Here is a 26,403-nt window from a genome sequence, read left to right as displayed (position 1 = left end):
ATTTTGGCTCCTAATAAACTAAATTTTGTTTACGGCCCTGAGTCGTGTTAAGAGCCACAATGTCTTCTGTTACTCACTCCCTTACTCTCACGGCAACTTCCTGTATAGCATGTAATTGACATTAGTCGTAACCACTCACAGAGCAGGTCAAGACCTCACCTTTTAACTCACCCAGATTTCAGCGAATAGGAAAGGATGGTAAAATGGCGACATGTTTACATGACGCGCAGATGTAACGGGTTTGGACGGCCACAGTTGGTAGGACTGCAGGCTTCAGAGGAAGACGGAAGCAAAGACAGGAGGGCTTTTGGGATACAGTCACCAAAAAGAAAGGACATGGGACAAGAACTCCAGAGTGTTGCTCATTTCAAATAAATAACAATATATTTGTTTTAATTGTATTTATTAAACCCTGACATAAACAGAATGGCATTAATCCTGTTTACAAGATCCAGGTTACCATTGATGAAAACATCAAGATCATTAAGCAGGGAAAACCAAAAAGGTACAGTAAAACATGTATTTATTTATTTATATTATTTATTGTATACTGTCAATGCACAAATTACTGTCGACGAAGAAGGCCAGGTATACGCCACTACCTTTGAGTTTGGATTTGAAATGTCATGTCTTGACCTTCGCCGCTCTCGTTTTCTGCTTCCTGCTAAGAATCAAACTGTCAGTAGATCTAATTAATTAACAATATGATAACACCAATAAACAAAATGCGCATTTTCGAAGCTTTTTTTTTTAACAATAGCCTATATAAGCTGATTGAAATACGTTTTTGGTATTCATTGTTAATACCTTACACTACTTACACTAAACGCACTTTGTACTGTAGACCGGTATCTGTCTTATTGTTATGTATTGGATTCTGGGAAAAATGCAAGCTTTACGTTTTTTTTAAAGTGTTGATAAGCAATTCTATCGGCACATAATATGTTTCTGAGAAGTGAAGGTGTTCCGGAACGTTTTATTTTGTATTTATTATGAAGTAACGTGTAGGTGTGTCTACAATATTTTGTAGTAGTATAGCCTATTGATTTTCATAATTGTATGTGTTTTCGCATTAAGATGAAGTGGAGAGTGTTAACTTGTGATTTACCATGTCAAGGTTCATTGCATTGCCCTTTCTATCGCCATGGAAAGATCTGTAAACAATGTCCCGTCATTGCTAAGCAGCGGTGCATTCACTAAAAACGTATAGGCACACAGACACGTGTTAGCCTGATGCAAGGCTGAGCTTCTAGAAACAATCTAAAGCATTGACTTTTTTGGCACTGTGTTTTGTAATGTCTCATCCACATTGTACAAGTGCTACATGTGTTTCTAAACAACCTTTATCTTCCAGACACATTCATTATCGTACTTTGTTTATCAGAATTGTGTTTTTAAAGTATGTAAAATAAAGTGATTTAACAAAACACACATATGATGCTCACTGACATCGATATAGTACAGTCTTTGGTTGAGTCTGTTTAGGAGCAAATATATGTTGACACTTTAATTGAACTGCTTGTCCTTGAGTATTAAACTGTAGACCTAACATGTATCTACAGTAAAATTCTACTGAATTAGGCTAGCGTTTATTGCAAAAGGCTTTTAAAAATGTTTCAATTCTAACCCATTATACAACAATATTTGTGTATTTACTTGCAACATCATTGTAGTGCTAGGTAGAAAAGGGAAATTTAGGCAGTATTTAGGCCTACCAGCAGAAATGAGAGATTGTTGAGAAAAGCAAAACAAAATGCTGAAAACGAGACAATACATTTTAAATATGCATTTTCTCCATTACAAAGAATAACTTTATTAATAATCAGGACATTGTTAATACTTTGGAGGGAAGCATTTGTTTTTCTCAAAGATGCCAGAGCCTGAAAATAGAATAAGCCTAGTTCTCTGATTTATTTATTGATGCAGATGTAAGTATTGTAGGATTAGACTAGGGTCTGCTCTGCCAAGCAACTAGATCTACAGAGCTTTGCCTCATGGGTTACACACACCACACATCATCATTGTATTTTTACAGATTGGATGTATTGCATAAATATGAGTGGATGTTGTGCAGTGGGAAGACATCGTATCTGACTTTATGCTAGTTAGTATTTTCACTGTCCTAATTGTGAATTAGATATTCCATTACATAAGAAGGGACTGTTTGGTCTTTCTTGCTCATTCAGTGTCTTGAAACCCGATGCAAAATATTCATGGTGTTACAATAAGTACCCTACTTAAACACCAAGGGCACAGATTCACTCCTTAATCAGAAATGAATTTCAATAGAAAAAATATATAATGTCAAACTTTTTTATTTTTTAAATTGCAGCCATTTTGCTCCCTCACCAAAACCTGAAGTTACCTAAAACTAATTTTACATGATGGTTTATATCTCATTATGGCATAATGCCACAATATTATATTATACAATTTATAGTAGACTCTTGGTTCATAATTCATTTAAAGACTCTTAAGGTCATGAAGAAAATATTTACTTCCTTTATTAATATCAGTGCTACTCCATTGTTTTGTGGCTGTTTAAGGATTACATACCTAAATTAGGCCAATTGCTTCCATTGTTAGTATTCAATGAAGGAAATTGAGGAGCTTACTGATTGCATTTTGTCAGAGCAGCAGATGTTCCTAACCTCCCTGCAGCCTTTGAAGTCTGTTTTTGGCAGCTCTAAACTGAAACTAAAATAATAATGAAAAGTCCTATATTATTAATTTACTGGTGATTTAATTTGTCCACAGTTGGGAAAAGACGACAGATTTTTGGGTAATACATTTCAGAGACATAAAATAAGACGGATTTTAAAATTAAATTGCAGTGTACAACACCTTACAAAAGCACTTTGTCATAGTCCATTCAAATATAACAAGCTGAGAGAACATTACGGTCATATTCATGAAAAAGTTTGTTAAGTGTATGTAGTGGCTACACCGCTGTTCACTGTGACCTTTTGATTTTCAATAAATAAATAAATACATTCAATAGTGTAACTGAACTACAGTTACTCAGTTAAAATTGGTTTTTTAACATTGCCAAATGGAGAAATGCCTTAGATGAATGGAAAACAATGGGTGCCTCTCTTGTCAAATATCATGGACTACATTAATGTGAAATCTAAAGCATGCCAAAGATCACTTGCTAGTATTCTGATGGAACATACTGTCACACTTGATATATCTTATGTTTTTCTATTCTCATATTGGTTGTTTGGCTGTGCCTCCAGAAATGAATGAATGCCAGGGTCACTTTTATTTTTGATTCTGTTCCTTATTTACCTAAATGGACACCTATCTGAACCAGTTCATGGCTAGAGTCATATAGAAATTCATTTCAAGTAAAGGATAAAATACAGAGTTGCAGATTACTTTTAAACCTGTTTTATGAATATATAATTGTTTTAAGGTGTCAGATTAAAATGAATGAACATGAACATTGGAACAGTGATGTAGACAAAATCGTATGTTTTACTACTTTGCAAAAACTACAAAGTGAAGAGAACTGATTAAGAACAATAAATATAACCTACATAAAGACTTATGAATAGTGATTCAATGTTTTCATACAATTCAGCCGATGTCCCAGAAAGTCTCTGGAAGTATAGAACAAGTGAACTGTGTATATTGTGCCCAGGCTGCCCTGTGTGAACAGTTGCCTAAGCATGGTGCATGGCTTATAGGGTTTATCTGAGTTCATGCAGCCCATCAGGAAAGCTGTGCTGACAAGAACATCATATCCTCTGTCTCCAACGTCACTGAAGCAGGTGTCTGGGTAATTAGCTAATGTGCACACGTCTGTTGTTTGACATTGCGTGTATCTCTGTCTGTTGTGTGAAATACAAACAAAAAGGCAGTACATTATTATTTATCAAAACCTTGTGTGGATTGAGTCATTTCACCTTTTTTATGAATGTATTTCCCCCCCTGTTCTCAGTTATGGTGTGGTATATTATATTTTCTCTCTCTTTGTTTGTGCAGGGACATTGAAGGAAATCCCATGTTTCAACTGCACAGCTCTGAGACTGAAAAGCCAAAGGTGGGATAATTGCTATAAAAATGAAAAGTGACTCTGGATGTATTTTTGTATGTAATATTTTTAATTAATGCTGACCACTTGTGACTTTTAGGAGGTTTGGCAGATGATAAATGGATATCTCTCGGTCCCTGCATTGTGATCTTGGGTTTCTATGAAGTCTTTACCTGAATAATTGCTCTTGATCATATCCAATTAACTGTTTACGAAGCTACAGTGGAGCATGGTCCTGCAGTCCAGTATACAGCAATTGCACATGCTGTTTGCATAACATTGATCCCCTAAGTTCTTCAGTAAAGATATTTTTGTCGGCCAGGTCAATGTTTGAATTTAATGTGTGAAAATTGTTATCCTGTTAACTGTTAACTGCTATGTACATATGAAAACACTAGAATGACCACATACTTCTGTTTTATTACCTGTGGTTTGTTTTTACTGTTTTCAGCTTTGATACTGAAGAAAGGCTAAAGCAATATATTTTTGTTTATCATATCATATATTTTGACCATTCTGGTCTCACCTCCCTCCACCCTCTTTCACTTTTGCTGATAATCTGCACGCTGCTTGAGTCTGCATACTATCAGTTAAAAAATAAATCTGTTGTGGAAGTTGTACATATACCGTGTTATAATGTTTTTATTATACTTTAGTTAATAACAAGCAACATTGCAAAATATTCCACATCTCTGCTTATATTAGTGTGTTATTTTCTTTACTCTTCTATAACCTCAATCCAGCAGTTTATTGGCTTTACAGGAAAATTGATAATATAAGAGAATCGTTGCAGCCTCTAACTAAAGTGTGTCTCTGTCTCTCTTTCAGGAATGTGGTGTTCAGCGGCAGCAGTGTGACTCCAGTGTCGTTCAGCACACCCTCACACACAGTGCACAGCAGTGGCCAGCACAGCTATGTCCCAGGGGCACCGAGACTGTACTGCGGCCTGGTGGGCGCTGCTCCCCTGGGGGCTGCAGGGGTGCTGGTGAGACCCCAACATGTACCTGTACGGTGGTGGCACTGTAGCAGCCGGCTGTATGACGACTCCAAGGTGGAGAAGTCCTTGAAAAGTTTAAAGGACAAAAACAAAAAGCTGGAGGAAGGGGGCCCGGTATACAGCCCCACAGTGGACCTGGAGCCGGTGAGGAAGTCCCTGGCCCAGAAGGTCGTGGATGAGATCAAGCACTACTACCATGGCTTTCGTCTGCTCTGGATCGACACCATCATCGCCGGCCGCATGCTATGGAGGATTCTGAACGGGAACGTGTTGTCACGTCGGGAACGAAGACAGGTACCGTTCTGGCTTCCTTTCGTTTCGATTCGTCACATTTGTTTGTGGCATAGAGCTGCACAAATGTGTGTTGTGTGTGTGAAACATATACGAAGAACCTGATTTCATGAAGCTTGAATTCCCTGACCATTGGCAAGTATAGTGAAGGCGTCTTGGCAAAACCCATAGGAAATAATGTAAACTTGCATGAAGGAAAATACGGTGTGTCTGAGTGTCAACATTTTCTCCAAGCCATACATGCATAATTTAGTCTCTTTGAAAGTGTAAGAACAGTCTTCTAACCAGTGCTAAGCCTAACATTCACTGTTGAAGGTGAATCCCCCTCATCCCAACTTCTAAATCAGTTTGCTAAAAGAGCCTTTTCTGTAAAATTGTTCCTTTAAAAAAAAAAAAAAAAAAAGTTATCTGTAAAGGTTTATTTTGGAAGAGGATCTTGAATTTAGATAAAGTCTTGACCTTTATTAATTATTATTATTAGGCATTTAAGCTGATTGAGCATTTAGAACATTTCTCAATTTTGACATTTTGTTGTATAAGTTAAGGTTTATGGCCTTTCATGATGTACTAGTTTATACTATTTGTAGAAGTGTCTTTAACTCACACCTATAAACTATGATGCATTTAAAATATAAATTGATTCTTCAAATATATCTAAAAAGATATATTGGTTTTCAGGTTAGACAGGTTAGGTTAGAGGGCTGCATTTAAATAAAATGTAGTGGAAACTTATTGCATGATGTTCTACACCAATCAGCCATAACATTATGACCACTGACAGGTGAAGTGAGTAACACTGATTATCATGGCACCTGTCAGTGGGTGGGATATATTAGGCAGCAATTGAACATTTTGTCCTCAAAGTTGATGTGTTAGAAGCAAGAAAAATAGGCAAGCGTAAGGATCTGAGCGACTTTGACGAGGGCCAAATTGTAATGGCTAGACGACTAGGTCATAGCATCTCCAAAACTGCAGCTCTTGTTGGGTGTTCCCAGTCTGCAGTGGTCAGTACTAGGGCGGGGCGATACATCGATAACAATAATTATCGCGGTAATTACTTATCTCGATAACGATATAAAGATAATGTCGATAATTGGGTACAGCAGTCCAGTTCCCCTCTGTGACGCAGCAGCAACATGCGGAGGAGTGACACTGTGCCCGCGGAGAGGAGCACCCACTGAAACACTGGTGCCTCCACACCGGCTCAGCGCCCCAGAGCTGTCTGTGAAACCTGGCTGTGTCGGAATTGAATTTGTTGTGGAGGAGCAGAGAGATTGTAGGTTCGGTTAGTTTCGTTTTAAAAACAAAGACCGAAAACAACACTACGAACGATAGAGCCTGATGTGGTGACGACTTGTGTGTCTATTTTATTCTTTCTGCTTTACATGATTAGAGACCACGTAATAAATACACTTTTCTATTAAGAGATATTAAGAAGAGCTAAACGTGTTTAGACAACATTATATTCAGACATGCATTACGTTACTGTAAGAAAACATCTCCATGTACAACAATAAAATATTTGCTATTTATTTGTATTATTGTTATTATTGCGATCATCATCAAGATATGTGCTAGTATATATGTATTTTAAACGGCACAACTTGACTCCCTTAACCTATTACTCTTACTACAGATGTGTAACTGCAAGCTACACTTTTGACTGTATTATTTTAATTTACTTAGGAGACATCCTTAAACAGGGCAAGTTACAGTTGAAACAAAATACACATTTCACGATTAATCACACAGTAACATCAGCTACAATATAGCAGGTTTAATTTAACTAAAGTGTGCACGTCTCAGTCATGGTGTTTACGGAATCATTTATAAACCAGTCCAGCGGCATCGCAGCCATATTTGCTTAATTAATTTTAATATCTCGAAAAAAAGAACGTAATATGTGTGAATGTGTGAGAGAAAACACCAGTCAGCCCCCCGCTCTACCCGGAGAAAACACTGTCGGCAAAAATAACTTGAGATCAGGGGATATTCATAAAACATTCAGGGCTGTAGCCCACCTAAAACCTGAAGTCTAGCAACTCCCCAGTCCTTAATATTTTAGAGGGAATGCCAGATCTGCTGGATTTATTTATTTATTCATTTAACACACGTTAACTAAATCATGTTCGCCTTCATGCTGATTGTCTCCGAGGGGCTGTTATACATCAGAATGCAGATATTTATTTTGTTGAGGAATTTTACTCATGCATATTTTTATGTGCATTATAATTGTTTTGAATGTTCTACCTCAGATTTGTGAAATGATCCACTGTTTGGCAAGTGTTTGTCATGTTCTGACCATAAAGAATAGTTTAAAACCACAATTAACCGTCTGGTTTCTTCAACTTTCACTCAGGAGCAAAAATCTGCCTTTTTAAACTTGAAAGAAATAATGATTTGACATTTATCGTGATAATTATCGACATCGACTGAGATTAATTTTTTAATCGTGATAACATTTTTGGCCATATCGCTCAGCCCTAGTCAGTACCTATCAAAAGTGGTCCAAGGAAGGAAAAGCGGTGAACCTGCGACAGGGTCATGGCGGCCAAGGCTCATTGATGCATGTGGGGAGCGAAGGCTGGCCCGTGTGGTCCGATCCAAGAGACGAGCTACTGTAGCTCAAATTGCTGAAAAAGTTAATGCTGATTCTGATAGAAAGGTGTCAGAACACACAGTGCATCGCAGTTTGTTGCTTATGGGGCTACGTAGCCGCAGACCAGTCAGGGTGCCCATGCTGACCCCTGTCCACTGCCAAAAGCGCCTACAATGGGCACGTGAGCATCAGAACTGGACCACAGAGCAATGGAAGAAGGTGGCCTAATCTGATGAATCAGGTGAAGGTGTTGACTTGGCCTCCAAATTCCCCAGATCTCAGTCCAATCGAGCATCTGTGGGATGTGCTGGCCAAACAAGTCCGATCCATGGAGGCCCCACCTCACAACTTACAGGACTGAAAGGATCTGCTGCTAACGTCTTGGTGCCAGTAACCACAGCAGACCTTCAGAGGTCTAGTGGAGTCCATGCCTCGACGGGTCAGGGCTGTTTTGGCGGCAAAAGGGGGACCTACACGATATTAGACAGGTGGTCATAATGTTATGGCTGATAGGTGTATGTATGTTGTTTATTATTTACCTGTAGGATTTGAGGTTGTGAGTATTGAAGCCTATATAGTATTAACATTCTTGTTGTGTTGCCCATAGGACAACAAGCTTTAGATAGGCCCTACACCCCTGGAAGACTTATTGCAAATGGTTGTGAAAGTTTCCCACTACCCACGCCTAGCCTTAGAGGTACATTGAAGAGGAGTGATATGACTAGAAACTGATACCCAGTGGCAAAAAACAACCTTTCCTGTTATGCCTTTCCTAATCTGAGTCTACCGGAATGATTACCGCCTATTGTATGTAATTAAAACTGGCCATTAAGATTAAGTCAAGCACCATTTAGCTACTTTGGGTAATGCATCTTAAGCCAGATTTGAAAGGTTTATGGTAATTATTTAAATGTAATCTGGTACTGCCAGTTTGAACAGAAATTGTCTGCAGGTCTTCTATTTCCTGGCACAATGTCGTTGTGCATATGTCTATTTTATGTGTAATTCTCCAATATAAATGTTTTTTAGTTGTTGTCACTTTTTTCAGTTTGTGAATGAAACTGTCTTCACAGACAAGTTTCAGATTTATGAAAGTGGAGCTGACTAGTGTAAATGTCTATCTCCATGTTGGGTGGTAAAGAGTCCTTCAGGTGGTTATTCTTGCACTGATACTTGTCTCTGTGCTTGTAGTCTAGTGTGTCTTCTGTTTCAAAGGCTTTGTGTGAAAGCAGCTTTAAATTAGTTATTTGGATTCAGTTTAGTTTCTTGTTTATATGGAACTGGTTTTGCATACACTGCTTCTGTCAGGGCTTTTTCATTTGAGTTTTACCTTTGTATTTAATTACTTAAGAATGAACCAGTTAACACAGACAAAGTCTGCAAAATATCAAATGTGTAACTCTATATTTCATAACTGTGTCCACATGTGCAGGCTTTATATAGGATACCTAGGTTTTTATTTTATTGTATTTATTTACTTGAATGTCCCACATATGCTATGTTGCTATCTAGAGAACCCAAGCTGTGTGTTTGTGAAAAAGAAAGAAGGTAGGAATTCATGTCGGGTCATACCCTTGAGGTGGCCTGTCTACAGGAAATGAACTACAGACTGCAGCTTAGCTTGGTGTGAATGGCTTTGGAGCTACTAGACCTTAGAGGCAAATTATGAAACAATGTCCAATTTCTTTGGAATTTGTAGAAAGACAGAGAATTGTTTCCACCATGTTGAAATATTAAACAGAATACTAGTCCTTAGCAACTCTAGTGTGTGTTTAAAAACAAAACTGTTTGTAGGAAATGTATTGAAAATGCAACAGACATGGCTAGCATAGAGATATCCCACAAAAAGTCAGAAAAACACTGTCCATGGCCATGTGTTTATAACTGTGCAGAATATTGAATAGATTCTTTAATTTTTTAAAGCTGTTGAAAAAAGGCACAGGTCAAACAGAGTGATTCTGGGGCTAGGGTTTCAGGGCTCCTGGCACCTTTACTCCACAGAAGCAAGCATAAACGGTTGACTATAATATTGTACACTTGTGTATTTTCTGTAGCAATTCAGAATTTGATTAAAATCTTGTGTCCATGATTTCCATGTTTAAATATGTTTTACTAACATAGCTTTGTTTCCATTATATATATTTTTTAATATAAAATAAAGATGCCTTGAATCTTGAAATTGTATAGTAAGATCTTTTTCTGCTCCGGTTTATTTTATTAACACTGGTTTTCTATTTAAAACTGGCTGTACGAACATGTCCCTAGAGAAATAAGAGGAGATCTGCCAGCTGTAGATTTTCAAAATCACTTTGGTGCCTAGAGTTTTATAATCACACACAAAATTATGATCTCAGTTTCATTAATCTCGTAGCCAATCCAGTGCTGAAATGTAAGTGAATCCCTGCTTAAGGCGATTTTTATGTTTAATGTGGTGCTATAGTATTGATTTTCTTAATGAAGTTTTAATACAGTACATATTCAAGCCTGGTTCTGTACAGCAATTTATGAGTCGATACGTTTTTTTTAATGGTTTTGAAAGTTTTGTTAGTATTTAGCTGTTTGACAAAGGCTGGGTGTTGGTGACTCAGGTAGGCCTACATGTTAGTGAATTGTGTGCAGCATTTCTTGTTTCAGCATATCTCAGTGTACATAGTGCAATAGTACAATATTTGAAATGAATACTGTCCAAGACATGTGACTGTAACCTATGTAGGAGTGGCTGCGGAGTGAAGGATAGGCCCTGCGCTTGAAAAGAGTAATCTGATTTGAGTAGTGTAATCATTACCAGGCATAGACCAGTTTCAAATTCAAATTGGCAGTACACAAATTATTGATTTCCATATTATAAAAATATCAGTATATACTTTCAAGAGGCTTTCATTGTTTCTCATGAAATAGTATACTATGTCTGGTAATACACTATTTTAAACTAATATTAGCATATATTACACACTGGTTCTTTTATATAAATTTACACAGGCTGCATGCTTCATTTGATTTTGTTAATTATGTATTTTAGGTTGTGAAGTAGTCTTATTAGCAAACAGGACTCTGGGTAACTGAGGGAAGAAAACTGAAAAATGAATACAATAGTTACAGGTATATCACAGTCTTAGAAGAACAAATTGAACCATTTACAATACAGCCTGTCAAAGTCTCCTCTGTGCTTCTGTAACATTTAGCATGGGCTGCTCCTCCCATTCAGCTTCCCATTTTCATAATCCAAAAATCAGCCTCCGCTATAGTTACTTACACTATAGTAAACCACAATCCCTTACCTGCTATTTAATGTACATTGAGCTATTTCAAGTTAACTAATATTTATGCTTTGTTATTCGTGTTGTCGGGAAACTAACATGTCTTTTAGTGAAGGAGAGCTGCATTTCTCCTTCACAATGCCATTCAAGTTATTGTTGTAGAATCATTATTCAAGGTGGAGCTGAAACGAGGAGCAGCAGCAACAATCACAGAAACCCCCAAAAAAGGGTGGAAATAGCAGTGCTTCCATAACAAACAGTTTTTGTACCTTGGTGAACTAAAAACTGGCATAGGCCTAATGGTTGGCTTTATTTTTCTACATTGCATAGAACAACTCAGCACAGTTTACATTACATATCCTTGTTATCGTCTGTTGTCAGTTTTTATTTGCTCACTCTGTTGGGATCTCAGAACAAATGTGAGTAATGAATGTTTTAATTATTGGGAAGATAGCACAAGGCATCTATAGACTATTAGCAAAGCAAAACTACAGATTGCATTGTAAAGTTGTGTTTTAAGTCTTGCTTCATTTTTCGTCTTCTTTTTTCTCAATGTGAGTTTCGTCTGGGTGGGGCAGAATGTGGAGGATTAAGCAAAGTGAGAAGTCAGGCTGGTACATCAGTTAGGAATTGTGGCTTTGACATTGCAACCCCACAGTAGAAAGTGTGACTCAGCCTGACATAAAATGAAACCAGTCCTGTACTGAGCATGCACTGTCGTTTTGTGACTGGTGTCTGGGCATGTGATATGAATTACAGCGCATACAGTGTAAAGCCAGCAGTACTCTAAGCTGAGTGAAGCTGGCCATGCTGTGCTGCTGTCCTGACCCACTTCTGCCTGAGAGAGCCTAGCCAACAGCTTAGTTCTCGCATCACTGCCCATGTGATCTTGAGCACAGTGACAGGGCTATGCAGTGCAGTATAGTACAGCACAGCCAGGCTCAGCAGCTCATATATCAGAGGGAGTGCTTTGTAAACTTGAGAACAATGGATAGGGCCTCTAAGAATATTTAGGCCGATATATGTGGGCTATCCCCTTTTGTTACCACCTCTAAAGCCAGAATAAACCGGAGTAAGTGCAGCTGTAATACCATCACATGATATCTTGTATACGAGGTGATTAAAATACATACATGATGCAGAATATATTTATGTATGTATGTATGTATTTATTTATTTATTTATTGAATTTAGGTTTGATTTAATGTTTGGGTTCTTTATTGGGGAGAAAATACTAACGTATATAAACTATGCATAATGTATAGAACAGTTGTTGAGTGTAAGAGATCTCTTACTGAAGTTGACTAAATGACCCCTGTTTGCAGTTGATAGTATCTGGGTTTGATTTCACAATAATCTCAGGTGGCATCTTCCAGGTGGCCTGAGTTCAGATTGCCTGGTGTGGCTTGGGGAACAGTATGGTGCTCACTGCTCAGAGGGTTTACGGTTTCACCAAGAAACCCCCCTTTTACAACAGGGTTTAGAAATGTGGTTTAAATTACTAACAGCTGACAAGCTTAAGGGGGATGCTGGCTTGTGACTAAATGCATACAATTAATGTCTGGGATTAAAAACAAAAGCCTGCTACCTCATAATTAGTGCACAAGAGGCAGGCCTTGGGAGAGCTGATATCCTTGGGCTTTACTGTAACTCCACCAGAAGAAAACACAAAAAGAATTTTGCTGAATCCACTTTGATGAGTTGTTTGAATTATATTTTCTACTTGCGTATGTAAATGTATACACTATGTACAAAAGCAAACTTTTGTGCAACCAACATCTCATGATAGTAAATAAAGAGGAGAAAAATATGATACTTTCCTTATAAGACCCCTGTGTGTAAATGGTATATTTTAGGTCACTAGCAGATTTGTTTTAATTCAATGGTGATGTTGGAATGTTTATGATTAACATCCCCCCCCCCCCTTAAAAGTCATATGTGTTCAATTGCATTGGATTCTCTTTCTTTCTCTCTCAAATTCAAATTCTGCTTTATTGCCATGACCTCTTTCTTTGGTATTGCCAAAGCATGTATCTCCTTCCCTCCAAATGTGAATGACCACTTCAGTGGCCAGGCTTTACATCTTCCCTGAAATACTGCTGCTCTTATAATCCTCGTCTGTCACATCTAGACACAGGCAGTAAGTCCCCCCCCTCCCCCCACACACACTTTTAAGTAGGAACTCAAGGGTACATATACATTTCAATGCCCTGGAAATAAAGCTCTTTTCATGTGCTGCTGTTAATATGCTTCACCTCAGTTAGCATTCCTAGTGCTAATATGCAAGTGAATAAAAGCCAAGAGACCCGAGATCTTAACTATTAAGGGGAGAAGGTAAGACCCTTTAGGATATACCACTGACCACCTGCTGCGCTGGGATTTCTCCAAGGATCCCCAAGGTTATCTCCTTTATAATCAAAATTTCTTTCTATTCCTCCTCTTGTGACCATCCTTACAGTTGTCCATCTTTAAAAACAGTGTCCCTCTTACATGAAACCATTGACCTGAAGTTCATTTTGTATTGTATTGTGAACTTTCAGCCTATCATTTAATTACAAGAGATTTACTTTCACTCGACACCCTCTCCTTGGTTAACCTATGTATTCCCTATGTCCCATATGTCCCAAGAATCACTTCACTTAATACCGGTGAATTTCTATTTACCTTGCAGTTAGACATTTACAAATGTTATTTCTGTTTTAATGCATAAAAATACTTCACTGAGGAAAATGGCATGTTACTCCCACTTAACTAACCTTTCATCAGAGAAATCGCCTGTAGAGGATTCTCTTCTTTAAAAATATCAGAGCAATCATTTATGATAATCTCACCAACACTAAAACAATACAAAACCAATTTCAGACAAAAGAAATACAAAACTCGTTCAAATATCCATTTTATTTTGAAGATCAAGACTTTTAAATACATTTTGGATTGGTATGAAATCTGTCATCAGTCGAGGCCTTTTTGTTTATTTTGTGTAACTGGGTCACCTGTGAGCCCTTAAAGTGTGAGCCCTGAAGGGAACTAGAGCTCTTACCAGTTAATGGAGCTGGCCATTTGTACTGCTAACTTTGTTTTACTTCCTCTTCCTGTGCTTCTTATTTTGTGAACTTTTGCGTGGCCTTTCACCAAAATGTGACTCAGCCTGCCACCCCCCTTGCCACTTTGCAGTCAGAGTCTCAAGTTGCTATTGTTAGTCTTGTCAAAAACTCAATTTTTGTGGAAGATGTCTCTCCAGAGGTATTAGAGGTGTCTGCAGAGATAACGTACAAAAGCTCCTCTTGGCTGCTGTAGAAGAACATGCATTGATGTTCCAAAGCCCATTTTTTGAAAATCGACACAATGCAATGCCGTCTATTACTGTTATTTATTGTTTTAGACAGGTTTGTTCTGGTGTTCAACAGAGCAGAATTGTTTTCCTGCTTAAGCACTCTTTGGTTGTGTTCTTGGAAGAATTGTTATGTTATATAGAATTACTGATGTTTTTGTCAAGAGGGTGCAGTGTTGCCTTTTCTCCCTTTCTGATTTGTAGGATTTTTCTGCTATATTGTTTTGTTTCTATATGTGTAGGAAATTCACAATGAAGTTTCCTGTTAAGTGTTTTTTTTGTTGGGGGGATTAATTTTTTTCATGTAGAAATAACTAAATTGAAAAGTACAAAAAAGATAACCTGGAAGAAAGCGGTGTAAATTGGATTTGCTGGAAAGTCACATCGGTATTTCATCCTTTTACAATCTTCAAACCTGTTTTTTTGTAATGGCCTATCTTATAAAGAACAAGTTGTTTAATGACTAGGAAATTAAGAAAACTAGGTAGCTAATGATGATAAAATGTCAAGTGCTGCACGGCAATATTAATAATAGATTTACCCCGTGAAATACTGTAACTGCATTGCAATTCTGACAGCTAGTTAAATAAAACATGTATTGATGTTAGTTCTATGACAGATAAAAAAAAGATAGGCCCTAGATGTTGAAGGTTGGAAATATTGATGACCTTAGTGTCTTTGAGCCAGATAAAAAAATAAAAAACATGGCATGCTCTTAATTTAAAACCTATTAGAAAGTCCAAAAGTGTATTTTTTGTATTACTTCATTTAGTAATTCAGCTTTTCATGATAAAAAATATCTAGTTCATGTTTTTATGATTTGCAATGTTCTTGCATCTTCCCCCCCGTTACTAGTGCTTAAGGCATTTAAGAGAAAATCCCATTCATGTCCCAATTAAAGAGAACTGCCCTGCAGGCCAGTTATTTGACATTCTTGGATCTACCTGTGTTCCCCTGCAGTTCCTAAGGACGTGTGCAGATGTCTTTCGGCTGGTCCCTTTTCTGGTCTTCATCATTGTTCCTTTCATGGAGTTCCTGCTCCCCATAGCTCTCAAATTGTTTCCCAACATGCTGCCTTCAACCTTTGAGACCCAGTCCAAGAAGGTATGTGTTTGCAGCCTACTCCTCATCCCCTAGCTTTTTTGCATATTTTGTTTATCAGCACATCCACAGCCTAGATTCTCTGTATATAGCAGAGAATATTGGACTCTGATCACATGATACACTTATCTTGTCAGGTGTTTTAGATGTTAGGTGTTTTTTTTTTTTTTTTTTTCTTGCCTGATTGATCAATTAAGTATTCTCTGAATGCCATATTGTAATTTTTTAGAAAAATCCATTACAGATCATGTAAATCTTGTTCCTTAATGTAGTTCTCACATTATGTTCAATTATAAATAAATTACAATTAAAATGGATTAAATATATTTATACAGTTGCAGAACATGTATAAAATATGATCAAAGCAAATTTAATTGTGCACCTTTCAAAGTTAAAAGCACATCATCATTTCTTAACAAAGCTTAATAATTAATTAGGGTGTGATTATGGGACACAGGAACACAGAACTGATCTGTGTTTGGCCTGGTAAAGTTACAGATGTATCTTGGTTATAAATCATTCATAATTGAGCTCCAGAAGCTGAAATCACACAAGAGACTTGGCTTCTAAAAACACGTTGTGAAAACTACAGTTTGATTACAAATTTTAGGTGCTCATAAAAAAATTTCAGCAACTGTCTTGATCTGATAGAAATTAATATTGCATTATTTCCTGATGCTGTGTTACAGGAGGAGAGACTAAAGAAGGAGCTGAGACTGAAACTGGAGATGGCCAAATTTCTTCAGGACACCATTGAGGAGATTGCTCTGCGAAACAAGGCAGCTAAAGGGAATGTCACAGAGGAGTTCTCCACTTTCTTTCAGAAGGTAACAATAGTTTCTCAGGATACTCTGTTTTGTCTGCAGTTCTTGGCAGCAGTGAATACAAGTCCCACTTGTGTTTCCCAACTTAGATGCAATGTAATAATGTACAGCTCTGCAAACTTAGATTTTGATCTTTGTTTAATATACATTTTAAGAATGTATTTAAAAAGATGTATGTATAAATGTGTATGTTGGTGTGTATGTATATTTTATATAATGTGTATATAATAGTTTATTAATTAAAGTTTATTCCTCAGGTGCCAGAAGGAATTTCAATAATTGTGTCTAGTAAACCTCCTTTTCAATACAGTAATAACTTTTAAGTCACTCATTTTAGTCTTTGCACCCTGCCTTTTTTAACTGCACAGTTGACAGTTCCCTGACTAGTCAAGAAGTGATCACTTAACTTGCTAATGATTCACATCATGTCAGAGTCTGGTGGTAATCATTCCAATAGAAGAAATAATATAAAATACAACATTTGCATTATGTTTTAGGAAGGATCCCTCTTGTGGTGTTTCTGAGAATTGCAGTCTTTAAGAATTACTACTACAGTTACTACACAGTGATGCATAGATACATTACTCTGCTTTATGAAGAGACAGTCTGTTAAGAATGTATTTTTATATAACTACAATGCACAATTGGAATCCATGGTGGGGAATTAAGAGACTCGCTCTATGGTTTTTATTGTTTTACACTCTTGTAGGTGGACATGATACATAAACAAATACAGGCGCAACCCAATCTGAAACAACACTGCTGACCTGGGTGTCATTGTTGTGTAGAAGGAAGACTTTGAACAATTGAAGAAAAGTATTTTTATATATTTCTTAGCACATGCCCTTACCCAGGGTGACTTCATTATCAGTTGTTTAATTGTAAAATGAAAATGAACTGCAGAGTGAAAACGGTGCCACTCATGATGGATTATTCTTCTGTTTTATTCCCCCAGATCAGGAACTCAGGGGAGAGGCCCAGCAATGAGGAGATCATCCGCTTCTCCAAGCTGTTTGAGGACGAGCTGACGCTGGACAACTTGACGCGGCCCCAGCTGGTGGCGCTGTGCAAACTGCTGGAGCTGCAGTCCATAGGCACCAACAACTTCCTGCGCTTCCAGATCATCATGAAGCTCCGGGCCATCCGCGCTGATGACAAGGCACGTGCTGTAGAGCATCACACAAGGTTTAGGATTTCACTGACAGCACACACTGTTGCCTTTAACCACAAGCAGGATAGTGTTTGCAAGAAGTAGTTTTTGTTTTTCAGTGTTTGATTTCTGAAGTCAAGTGTGCTGGGTTTTGTATGCTGCCCTTCTCCCCCGCGGCCCAGGCTGAAGGTCAGTGTGTGTTTATCTATACAGTTGATATCGGATGAGGGCGTGGACAGTCTGAATGTGAAGGAGCTGCAAGCGGCCTGTCGGGCTCGGGGCATGAGAGCGCTGGGCGTGACGGAGGAGAGACTCCGAGAGCAGCTCAGACAGGTGGGACACTCGTTCATTCTTGCAGTGCAATTTTATTACATGCATTACATTGTCAAACAGATTTTTTTCCCTTTAATTTCACATGTATGTTTCCTATAACATTACAGAATATTATCAAATTAATTGGTAAGTAATCTCAGAACTAAAAGTTTTTAATTCACCTTTCCAGATAACATATAGCTTCCTTCTTGAGACGAAACAAAGATTTAAAATGCAACAATCACAAGATGTTCAAAATGATGTCTTTGACAAGAATAGAAGTTTGTTCCCCCAGAGTGTTTACTGTGGTACATGGTTTTAAAATGCTGATGGAATCTGAATGTTGCTTTCCCCAGTGGCTAGAGCTCCACCTGAACCAGCAGATCCCCACCTCCCTGCTGCTCCTGTCCAGAGCCATGTATCTGCCAGACACGCTGTCTCCCGCAGACCAGCTCACCACCACCCTGCAGACCTTACCCGAGATTGTGGTATGTATCCAGCCCCATTTCACCCATGAGAATACCTCTTTTGAGCAGGTCTCTGGAGAACAGTATACATATATGAATGAAATTAAATGATTCAGCTACATAAATAAGTCTTTAAAAATCACTTTGCCCTTTTGGAAATACATGTTTTAAATTATTTGTGCATGATTGCCCATCTACATTTATACATTTATTTATTTATTTATTTATTTATTTATTAATTAATATGTAATTCCTACTAAGTGCTTTATGTATGTGTCAGTGTTTAGAGATGTAATTGTCTGCAGTATTTAATTTAGTAGGGAAAGGGCATATAGATTTGAATGGATTACTTTTCCATCAAGCCTATTTGTGTCCTAAGCCAGTCCACTCCTGGGTTGTCACAGAAGGTAAATGATTTTGGCTCTGCATTAAACACAGCATATTTAGATGAATTAGAAAGGTCACGCATTGCCAAAGGGAAATTAAAATACAAGCTGTGAACGTGGTGGTTGGCAGCCATTGTTAAAGCAGGGGTTTGTGTGTGACTCCTCTCTCCCCGACTCTCCCAGGCCAAGGAGGCCCAGGTGAAGGTGGCAGAGATGGAGGGCTTCAAGGTAGACAACAAGACGAAGCTGGAGACCACGCTGGAAGAGGAGGCTGCCATCAGAAAGGAGAACCGCGAGCGTGAGATGGAGCGCCTGGCCGACGCTGCGGAGAAGGCCAAGGAGGTGCTGCAGGTGACTGCACAGGTAAGGACTGACCACCTTATATCCCTCACGGGCTACAGAGTCGTTTTTCTTCTGCTCTCGCCAAAGCAGTGTTCCAAGATGGATCCGATACCAGTGAATTCAGTAATGCAAAACATGTATGTTAAAATTTGATGCTGGGTTCCAAAACTGTGACATAATGAATCTGAACTCATACCAAAATATGTCTTAGCACATTATTATAAAGGCTAAGTGGTTACAAACTGAAGTCCAAAAGACAAAACCACCAGGGACATTGGAGATATTATAGGTTCAGATCAAAAGACACAACAGGTAATGGAACTTAACGTTCGAAACCGGCAATGAACGCTACCAGTATTTTGTAAGCAAATTTCTCAGATTCTGATTAATTGACCATTCACCAACTGTATAATTAGATTGGTTTATACGGATAACACACAGACAAATTCAGTATTCTGCATGTGTTATTAAGACTATACATATTTCTCAAATAATCATATTCAGGAATGTCACACTTTATTGCTTTATTTTCAAACTTAATTTCAATCATTTTTTAAAGCAAGAATTAATATCCAAAGTATTCTGATCTTGTATTCATATGTTAACTAGAGAGACATCATTATGTAGTATCTGCACCTGGGCTATTATAACAGGGGTCAAAATCCCACAGTATCATATTTTAACATGTATATTTGTTTATAAGTTTGGGTGCTGCCTTAAAGTACAAGAAGCTTAATAAAATGTGGACGGATAAGGACATTGTGAGAATAAAATGTAGCAAATGCACTTTTACACATTGAAAACTTATTTATTGTATTACTGCTCAGCCTAAATTAAGAAATGTTGTTGTTGAATCCAAAGATCGTTAAAACCAGTGAAGCCCTGATAGTAGAGAGCTTCAGCTGTTCAGGGTATAAAGTTCTCTCAATTATTTATGTAGTATTCATTACACCATTCTCAAGATATTTAAATCTATGTTTAAGATACTTAAGTATTAAAAAGGTCAAGACTTAAGATACATTTCTTAGCTGTAAAGAGTAATCTCAATACCAACAACTGTCCAGTAAAGTAATCCATCTTGATGACAAACCATTAACCAGGTGATCACTGCTACACTCCACATGGCAACCATTGCATGCTACAAACACTCAATTAGCAGGACACAGGATACTTGGCTTACCATGTTGGCCATGTGGAATGTAACTGTACATATGGAAGGAGATTATATTACAGAGACCCAGAATTTTTATATTCCTTTTTTCCAGTCTACAGAAAACGTACATTCTGATTACATTGGCCAAATTAATCTAATGAATATGAATACCATTTAATCTTTGGAGCTCAGTTCCTGTGGAGAGGTGGCTGGGACTCATTGCTGGCTATGCTCTTGTCTCTGCAGAAGGAAGTGGAGTCCGCAGTGGACATGGAGGCAGCAGCTGTCAGTGTCAAGAAAAGCCAAATTGCCATGGATACTGAACAAGAGCTTGCCAACGTTGACCTTGCAATTCACTCTGAGACATTGAAGGACACAGCCCCTGTCTTGGAAGGGATTAAGGTAGGTTTTTGAACCACGTTGTAAAAGGAGTTTATAAAACGCATATAATGTAGCCTAAACCAAAGGAAACCAGCCCTCTTTCATGTTAACCCAGCAAAATGTCTTTCATACTAAACAAATGTATAGCATTGCAAAAAAAAGTGTTCAGTAAGAAATGTTCAGCACTGTTAATGTTTGTAGTCCATAGTGTGTTTGTGAACCATGTACCTGATATACATGTCAGGGGGCAGTATTCACACTTTATAGCTCACTAGGGATCAAAATGTTCGGAACTAAGCTATAGTTGTAACTCCTAAAGAATAATAATAATAATACTACATTCTAGTATACTATTTTACATTCTGACATCGGTTGTATACGATTTAAAAATAGGCATATATCTGTACTTGTATGTGTTTCTTATATGCAGTAGTGTTTAAGAGAAAGAAAGGAGCTTTCAGCACAGTGGGTCATAAGTGCAGTATAATGAGAGACTTTCATTGTTGAGAATCTCTTTTTACCTACTCGGAAGTCTCGGGTCATTGTTTAATTTATGCAGTTGATCCAAAGCTATATTTTCCTTGTTCTTATTTTTCGTCTAAGTATAATAACACAGGAGTTTTCAAGTTACACAAGCCTCTGATGCACCAGGTGTGTTTCCTCAATTCTAACTGTACAATATAGACTTGCATATTTTGGACATCATGCCTTTGCAATTCCTTCAGAACTGGATATTATGTTTGTGATTTACCATGCAAGTGCTTTTTTTCTTTTTAAGTTGCAATCCATTTAATGCTTCATCAGTCATTCCAGACGTTTATTAATTTTTTTTCATGCTGCACAGTTTGAGCAATGGCAGAAGTACCTTCGCATCCAGGTTAGCACTTGTTCATCTCAGACCATCCTCTTGTCGCTGTGTTCTGTAGGGTGCTGTGGGTGCCTGGTTTTATAACAGACTTTGGGTCTGTGGAAGGGTCATGAGGGTGTATAATTTGTAGCCACTTGTATATATCGCTTGACATAAATGGGGGGGATTGTAAAATCTCTTTAAATAATATGAGCTTCAACCTAAAGTGTTTTTCTTCTAATTTAAATTATGACTACAACTTCCTCTAGTTTTCTAAAGAATCTCCTCTGGTAAAAATACATGTTGAATTGTATAGTTTACTATCCTTATAGAGAACCTCTTTGTTTGCAGTCCAAAGACAAACATCTGTGGCTGTAAAACATGCTATTCAATTGAAGAATTGGTTTAAAAATCCAACATTTATAATTTCTGTCATCCAGACTGGTTACTGTTTATCAGAAATTGAAAATAAACTGGTAACCAAGATAAATATTCAAAGCTTAAGACGATCCATTTGTCAGCCCTTATTTCCTCAATGGAAGAACTGTACCTTTCTCTACCCAACTTGGCAAGTGTGCCATTGATAAACTATGGTTTCCTCTGTTAACATATGAAGATTGTTTACAGTTTTTGAGAAGAAAAAAAGAAAACTTCACTCTCCAGACCTCTTGTAGAAGCCACTGTGGTGTGGGCTGCTTCATTTCTGGCTCTCATTTCGTAGTGCTCTGTGTGAAGCAGATTAACAACACATTCTGAAGTACCTCATCATCATTAAAGCTGGGTCCAGAAGCAGGCCAGCATTTAATATATATGCTGTGGAAACCTTACTTGTAAATACCTAATTAACTTAATGCTAGAAATATATGATGCATTTGACATGAGGCCTCCCTCATCAGCTGTAGCTTTCCAGGGCAGATGGCAAACCCTAATCACCCATCCATGAAGTGAAACCATTATTGAAGGATTTTTTACTTTCACAGCTACCATTGGTTACAACATTAAAGAACCGGAGGGTCCAAGATAAAGTCTCTTTGGCTTTGGGAGATTTACCTGAATTACGAGTGCTACACAAAATCAATACTTGACTATCTGGATGGTGTTTTCTCGGAGGGATATAGAATTTCACTGACTGAGATGAGGAACACTGAAGAAAATTTTGAATGACCATCACATCAGCTGGTGTCCTGCTACACTTCTCCCAGGAAACTAAATCTGAAACAGTCAAATAATTGTGTTTCTGCAGCACTACCGATTAATGTTACCGATTTAACCCAGCATGATGTTATTAGTCTGCTCTATTGCTAAGAAATTGTCTGCTGGTGGCAGTCCTTGCTTTAACAGCCTAGTGTTTTTATATTTTCTGAACTTCTTTTTCTGAAGATCTGAAATCGTCTTTCATAGTGTACATAGCCAACAAAGAACAGTTTCTTTGGATGCATTTCTGAAGCAGTCTTTGCTAATATAGGAATACTTGCATTATTATTATTATTATTTCAGACTGTGGCCATGTTCCTAAAACTCCTGGAAGAACATCTTAGTGTTGTTTGTTTTGGACTTTCCACCCCTTTGCCTGAGAAGTCGTCTTCTATATTAGTTTATAATCTCAAAACCCTCCCTCTGCATTGACTAGGTCTGCAGAAATAACCAGTGCTCTAGGATAGTAAACCTTACAGTACTTTTATGTGGATTTGGCTACTTTTCATTACATTTTATTTTTGTTTGAAAGTCAGACTTGGTAGCAGGTGCTACTTAAGAAGTCTATAATTTAAGCAGTTTCCAGCAAATATGTTAATAGATGTTGTCTGAAATAGTCACTTTAGGAATAAAAATGATAGGCGTTTGTGTGAATGTTTCTCTGTGCATATTTATATTTAAATACTATTTATATTTATATGTAAGTACTGTGTGGGTCAATGTGAATCCTCAATATGTATTAATTCCTACAGACTAGGCTGTGTAGTAGTTAGACTGTGTATATAAATTGTTACACAATTTACTGCACACGATGCCTTGCAAAAGTATTCAGACTCTTCCTATGGTGTCACATTTTGTGAACTTGCATGCACATTTTGTTTATTAAATTTGAATGCTAAAACTGATTACTTTAAGGGTAAGATGTGTTACAGTAAATGTCAGCAAAAACTAAAGAGAACATAAATATGTTGATTGCATAAGTATTCAGACCCCTCAACTCAATATTTGGTGGAAGCACCATTGGCAGCAATTACAACCACAGGTCTTTTTTGCACACCATCTTGGTGCAATTTTTGCCAATTCTTCTTTGCCCATTTGCTCAAACTCTTTCAAGTTGCTTGGGGATCGCTTATAGACTACAGTTTTCAAGTCTTTCCATTGATTTCTATAGGATTCAAGTCAGGACTATGGCTGGGCCATTCACTTTATTATTATTTAGCCACTCCAATGTAGCTGCTTTGGACCATTGTTCTGCCGAAAGGTGCATTTTTGCAACAGTTTTAAGTCTTTAGCAGAATGAAACAGGTTTTTCTCTAGTATTTGTCTGTACTTAGCTCTGAATACTTTGCAAGGCACTGTACACAAGTGTGTTGGACTGTGTCTATATGTTAAGTTTGTGTTTACCTCTGGCAGGGAGAGGAGATCACCAAAGAGGAGATTGACATGCTGAGTGATGCCTGCACCAAACTGAAGGAGCAGAAGAAGCTGCTTACCAAAGAGAAGGAAGAGCTGGAGGACCTGAAGGACGACGTCCAGGAGTACAATGAGGTAATGATCTGTAGCTCGGACACAGCCCAACCCAGCCTGCCCAACTTATTATGAACGCTATAGGAGAGAGAAGACCAAAATTCAGTTGACAAGTAATTTATTTCAGTTTTCAACAATCTTAATGCCCAGGGGCTTGAGACAGCATAAGACAACATGCTCACTTCGTCTGTGTCTCTCCAACCCCACCCTCCTCACAAACCCAAGGACCTGGAGGAGATTAAGAAGGAGCTGTCCAAGACGGGCCAGGAGAAGGTGGTGCAGGAGTCCAAGGCCAGCATGCGGCTCTCGAAAAGGGTGAACCGCATGATCGGGCGCATTGACAAAATCATCACTGAGCTGGAGACGGACAAAAAGGTGCTGGATGGACAGCTCGACAGCGGGACCACTCCGCCAATTGGGTAAGATCCGTGTTCTGATCAGAGCGAGATATCTCAAGATCTTGCAGTGTGACTCAGCAATTGTGCACATTTGACTACAATCTGGGAGGAGTAGACCTTTTTAAGCAGTTGTTGTGTTGACTTTTGTGGTTCTTTGTTTGGCAGCATGGTTGTTTCCCTTTGTAGGTCTGTCCTATCCTGCTCCTGCAGCCCGGTTGACTACGCTAAAAAACTATTTATTCATTGTTCGTTGCCAGCATTCACAGTTGGTGCTTGATAAGAAGCAGACATTCACAAGAGGAGATCTTTTTAAACTGTTAAACCAATTTGCCAAATACAAGTCTTACAGTGTTCACAAGTGGGACATTCTTTTAAAAAGTGTTCATTGTCAAACCCACATTTAATCTCCAGACACTAAATAATGTACATAGGAACTGAGTTTGACGCCAAGTACCCAAGACTATAGATCATTAGTACCACATGCACTGCAATCCCTATTTAGTGAGCTGTTAATGTCTACATCTAGGTTTAAGTATTTTAATAACAGTGCATTTTAGCTAATTGTAACTTAATTTTGTTACCTCTGAGCTTATGTTTTCAGAAATGAATTGTAAATTTACCTAAAGTACTGTTGGAATATCCTAATCTGTATGGTCTTTACATTTTGGAAACATTCAATCAGCAGTTCAGGAATATGATTGATTCTACCATCAACTGTTTTTAATTTTGGATCAGTGTGCTGTTGTGTTGTCAGTCAGTGTTGAGGTAAAGTCCTATCACATGTTTTGGAACATGTGGTCTTACAGATGAGCAGGGGGTGTGCCAGTGTTTGTCTTAGTTTAGCTTGCAGGCTTGGCGTCCCTTTCAGAAAGATGTTCTTGTTACTGAAGTAGGATGGGCCCATTTTCCAGATTCAACCTACGCCACACAGCCGAAGTGACCTTGATGCATGTGTTGAAGTAACTTGTAGTGTTGGTGTTTGGTGTTCTCTGCAGTAAAATGGTGGTGGAGGCAGCAATCCAACTAACCCAGTGGTTATTCATAACAAGGGGTCCCAGTCTTTTCATATTGGCATCATGCTGGAACATACACAAATTTCCTGCATTTGTTTATGCAGATGTTTTATTGAGACACATGGAAACACTCAATGGTAAGAACATGCAAGTGTTATTTTTATTGATATTTTCCAAGCAAATCTTACTGAAATAATTTGGAATCATTTTTTGTTTTATTTTATTTTTTATTTAAACTTTCTGCCTTGTCAAAATCAAGTAATGTCTGTATTCTCAATGTAATCCCTCAAGGGTTGACCATAGAATTCATGAAAAAACTCAAATTCAGACAACTTAAAAAAAAAATATATATATATATAATTTCCTATTTACCTTACAAACTTTTCTTTTACATTATTTTTAAATTCTAAATTGGTGATAATCAAATTGCTGCGTTGGAGGTCTTGCATCAAACAAATGGCCAAAATTCACTGCACAATTAGGCTAATGTGTTTGTGCCCATTTTCTTTTACTATTTTAGGTCTGTGAATCCAGCATTGAATTTAAAAGTACTAGTAATTCACCTTCCTTTAGTAATCTGTACAAGACAGATTAACAATTCACTGTTTAGAGTAACGCAGAAGATTTAAAAACAATTACAAATTATTGTCTTAGTGTTTTTTTTTTATTAATATTAGAACAAACCCAGGATCAGGGATTTTTGCAAGGCTGAAATGTATCTGTTGATATTTGGAACATGATCATAGCATCAAAATGCAGAATGTTCTGTGACGTGACATTTAAGATGCAAGTTC

The 26,403-nt window shown here is 37.8% G+C and overlaps 1 protein-coding gene across 2 annotated transcripts in view; it reads left to right on the top strand.

The window, feature by feature from the left end:
- Positions 1-209: 209 nt before the first annotated feature.
- The window catches only part of letm1 (leucine zipper-EF-hand containing transmembrane protein 1), a 32,286-nt gene continuing 6,092 nt past the window's right edge, over positions 210-26,403 (top strand). The window contains exons 1-12 of one of the 2 annotated variants that reach the window (XM_066719728.1): positions 210-505; positions 3,991-4,048; positions 4,868-5,330; positions 15,475-15,618; positions 16,305-16,442; positions 17,395-17,598; positions 17,803-17,922; positions 18,258-18,389; positions 18,938-19,117; positions 20,496-20,651; positions 24,085-24,219; positions 24,424-24,617. In XM_066719728.1, the coding sequence (XP_066575825.1) occupies positions 427-505; positions 3,991-4,048; positions 4,868-5,330; positions 15,475-15,618; positions 16,305-16,442; positions 17,395-17,598; positions 17,803-17,922; positions 18,258-18,389; positions 18,938-19,117; positions 20,496-20,651; positions 24,085-24,219; positions 24,424-24,617 (2,003 nt within the window). In that variant the 5' untranslated portion in view covers positions 210-426. The remainder of the gene's footprint in view (positions 506-3,990; positions 4,049-4,867; positions 5,331-15,474; positions 15,619-16,304; positions 16,443-17,394; positions 17,599-17,802; positions 17,923-18,257; positions 18,390-18,937; positions 19,118-20,495; positions 20,652-24,084; positions 24,220-24,423; positions 24,618-26,403) is intronic. The other variant, XM_066719729.1, reaches the window with a different exon arrangement.

Source organism: Amia ocellicauda, chromosome 13, assembly GCF_036373705.1.
Source record: "Amia ocellicauda isolate fAmiCal2 chromosome 13, fAmiCal2.hap1, whole genome shotgun sequence".
Classification (NCBI taxonomy): domain Eukaryota; kingdom Metazoa; phylum Chordata; class Actinopteri; order Amiiformes; family Amiidae; genus Amia; species Amia ocellicauda.
The sequence above is the reverse complement of the archived record's forward strand: the minus strand, read 5'-3'. Positions and strand labels throughout refer to the sequence as shown.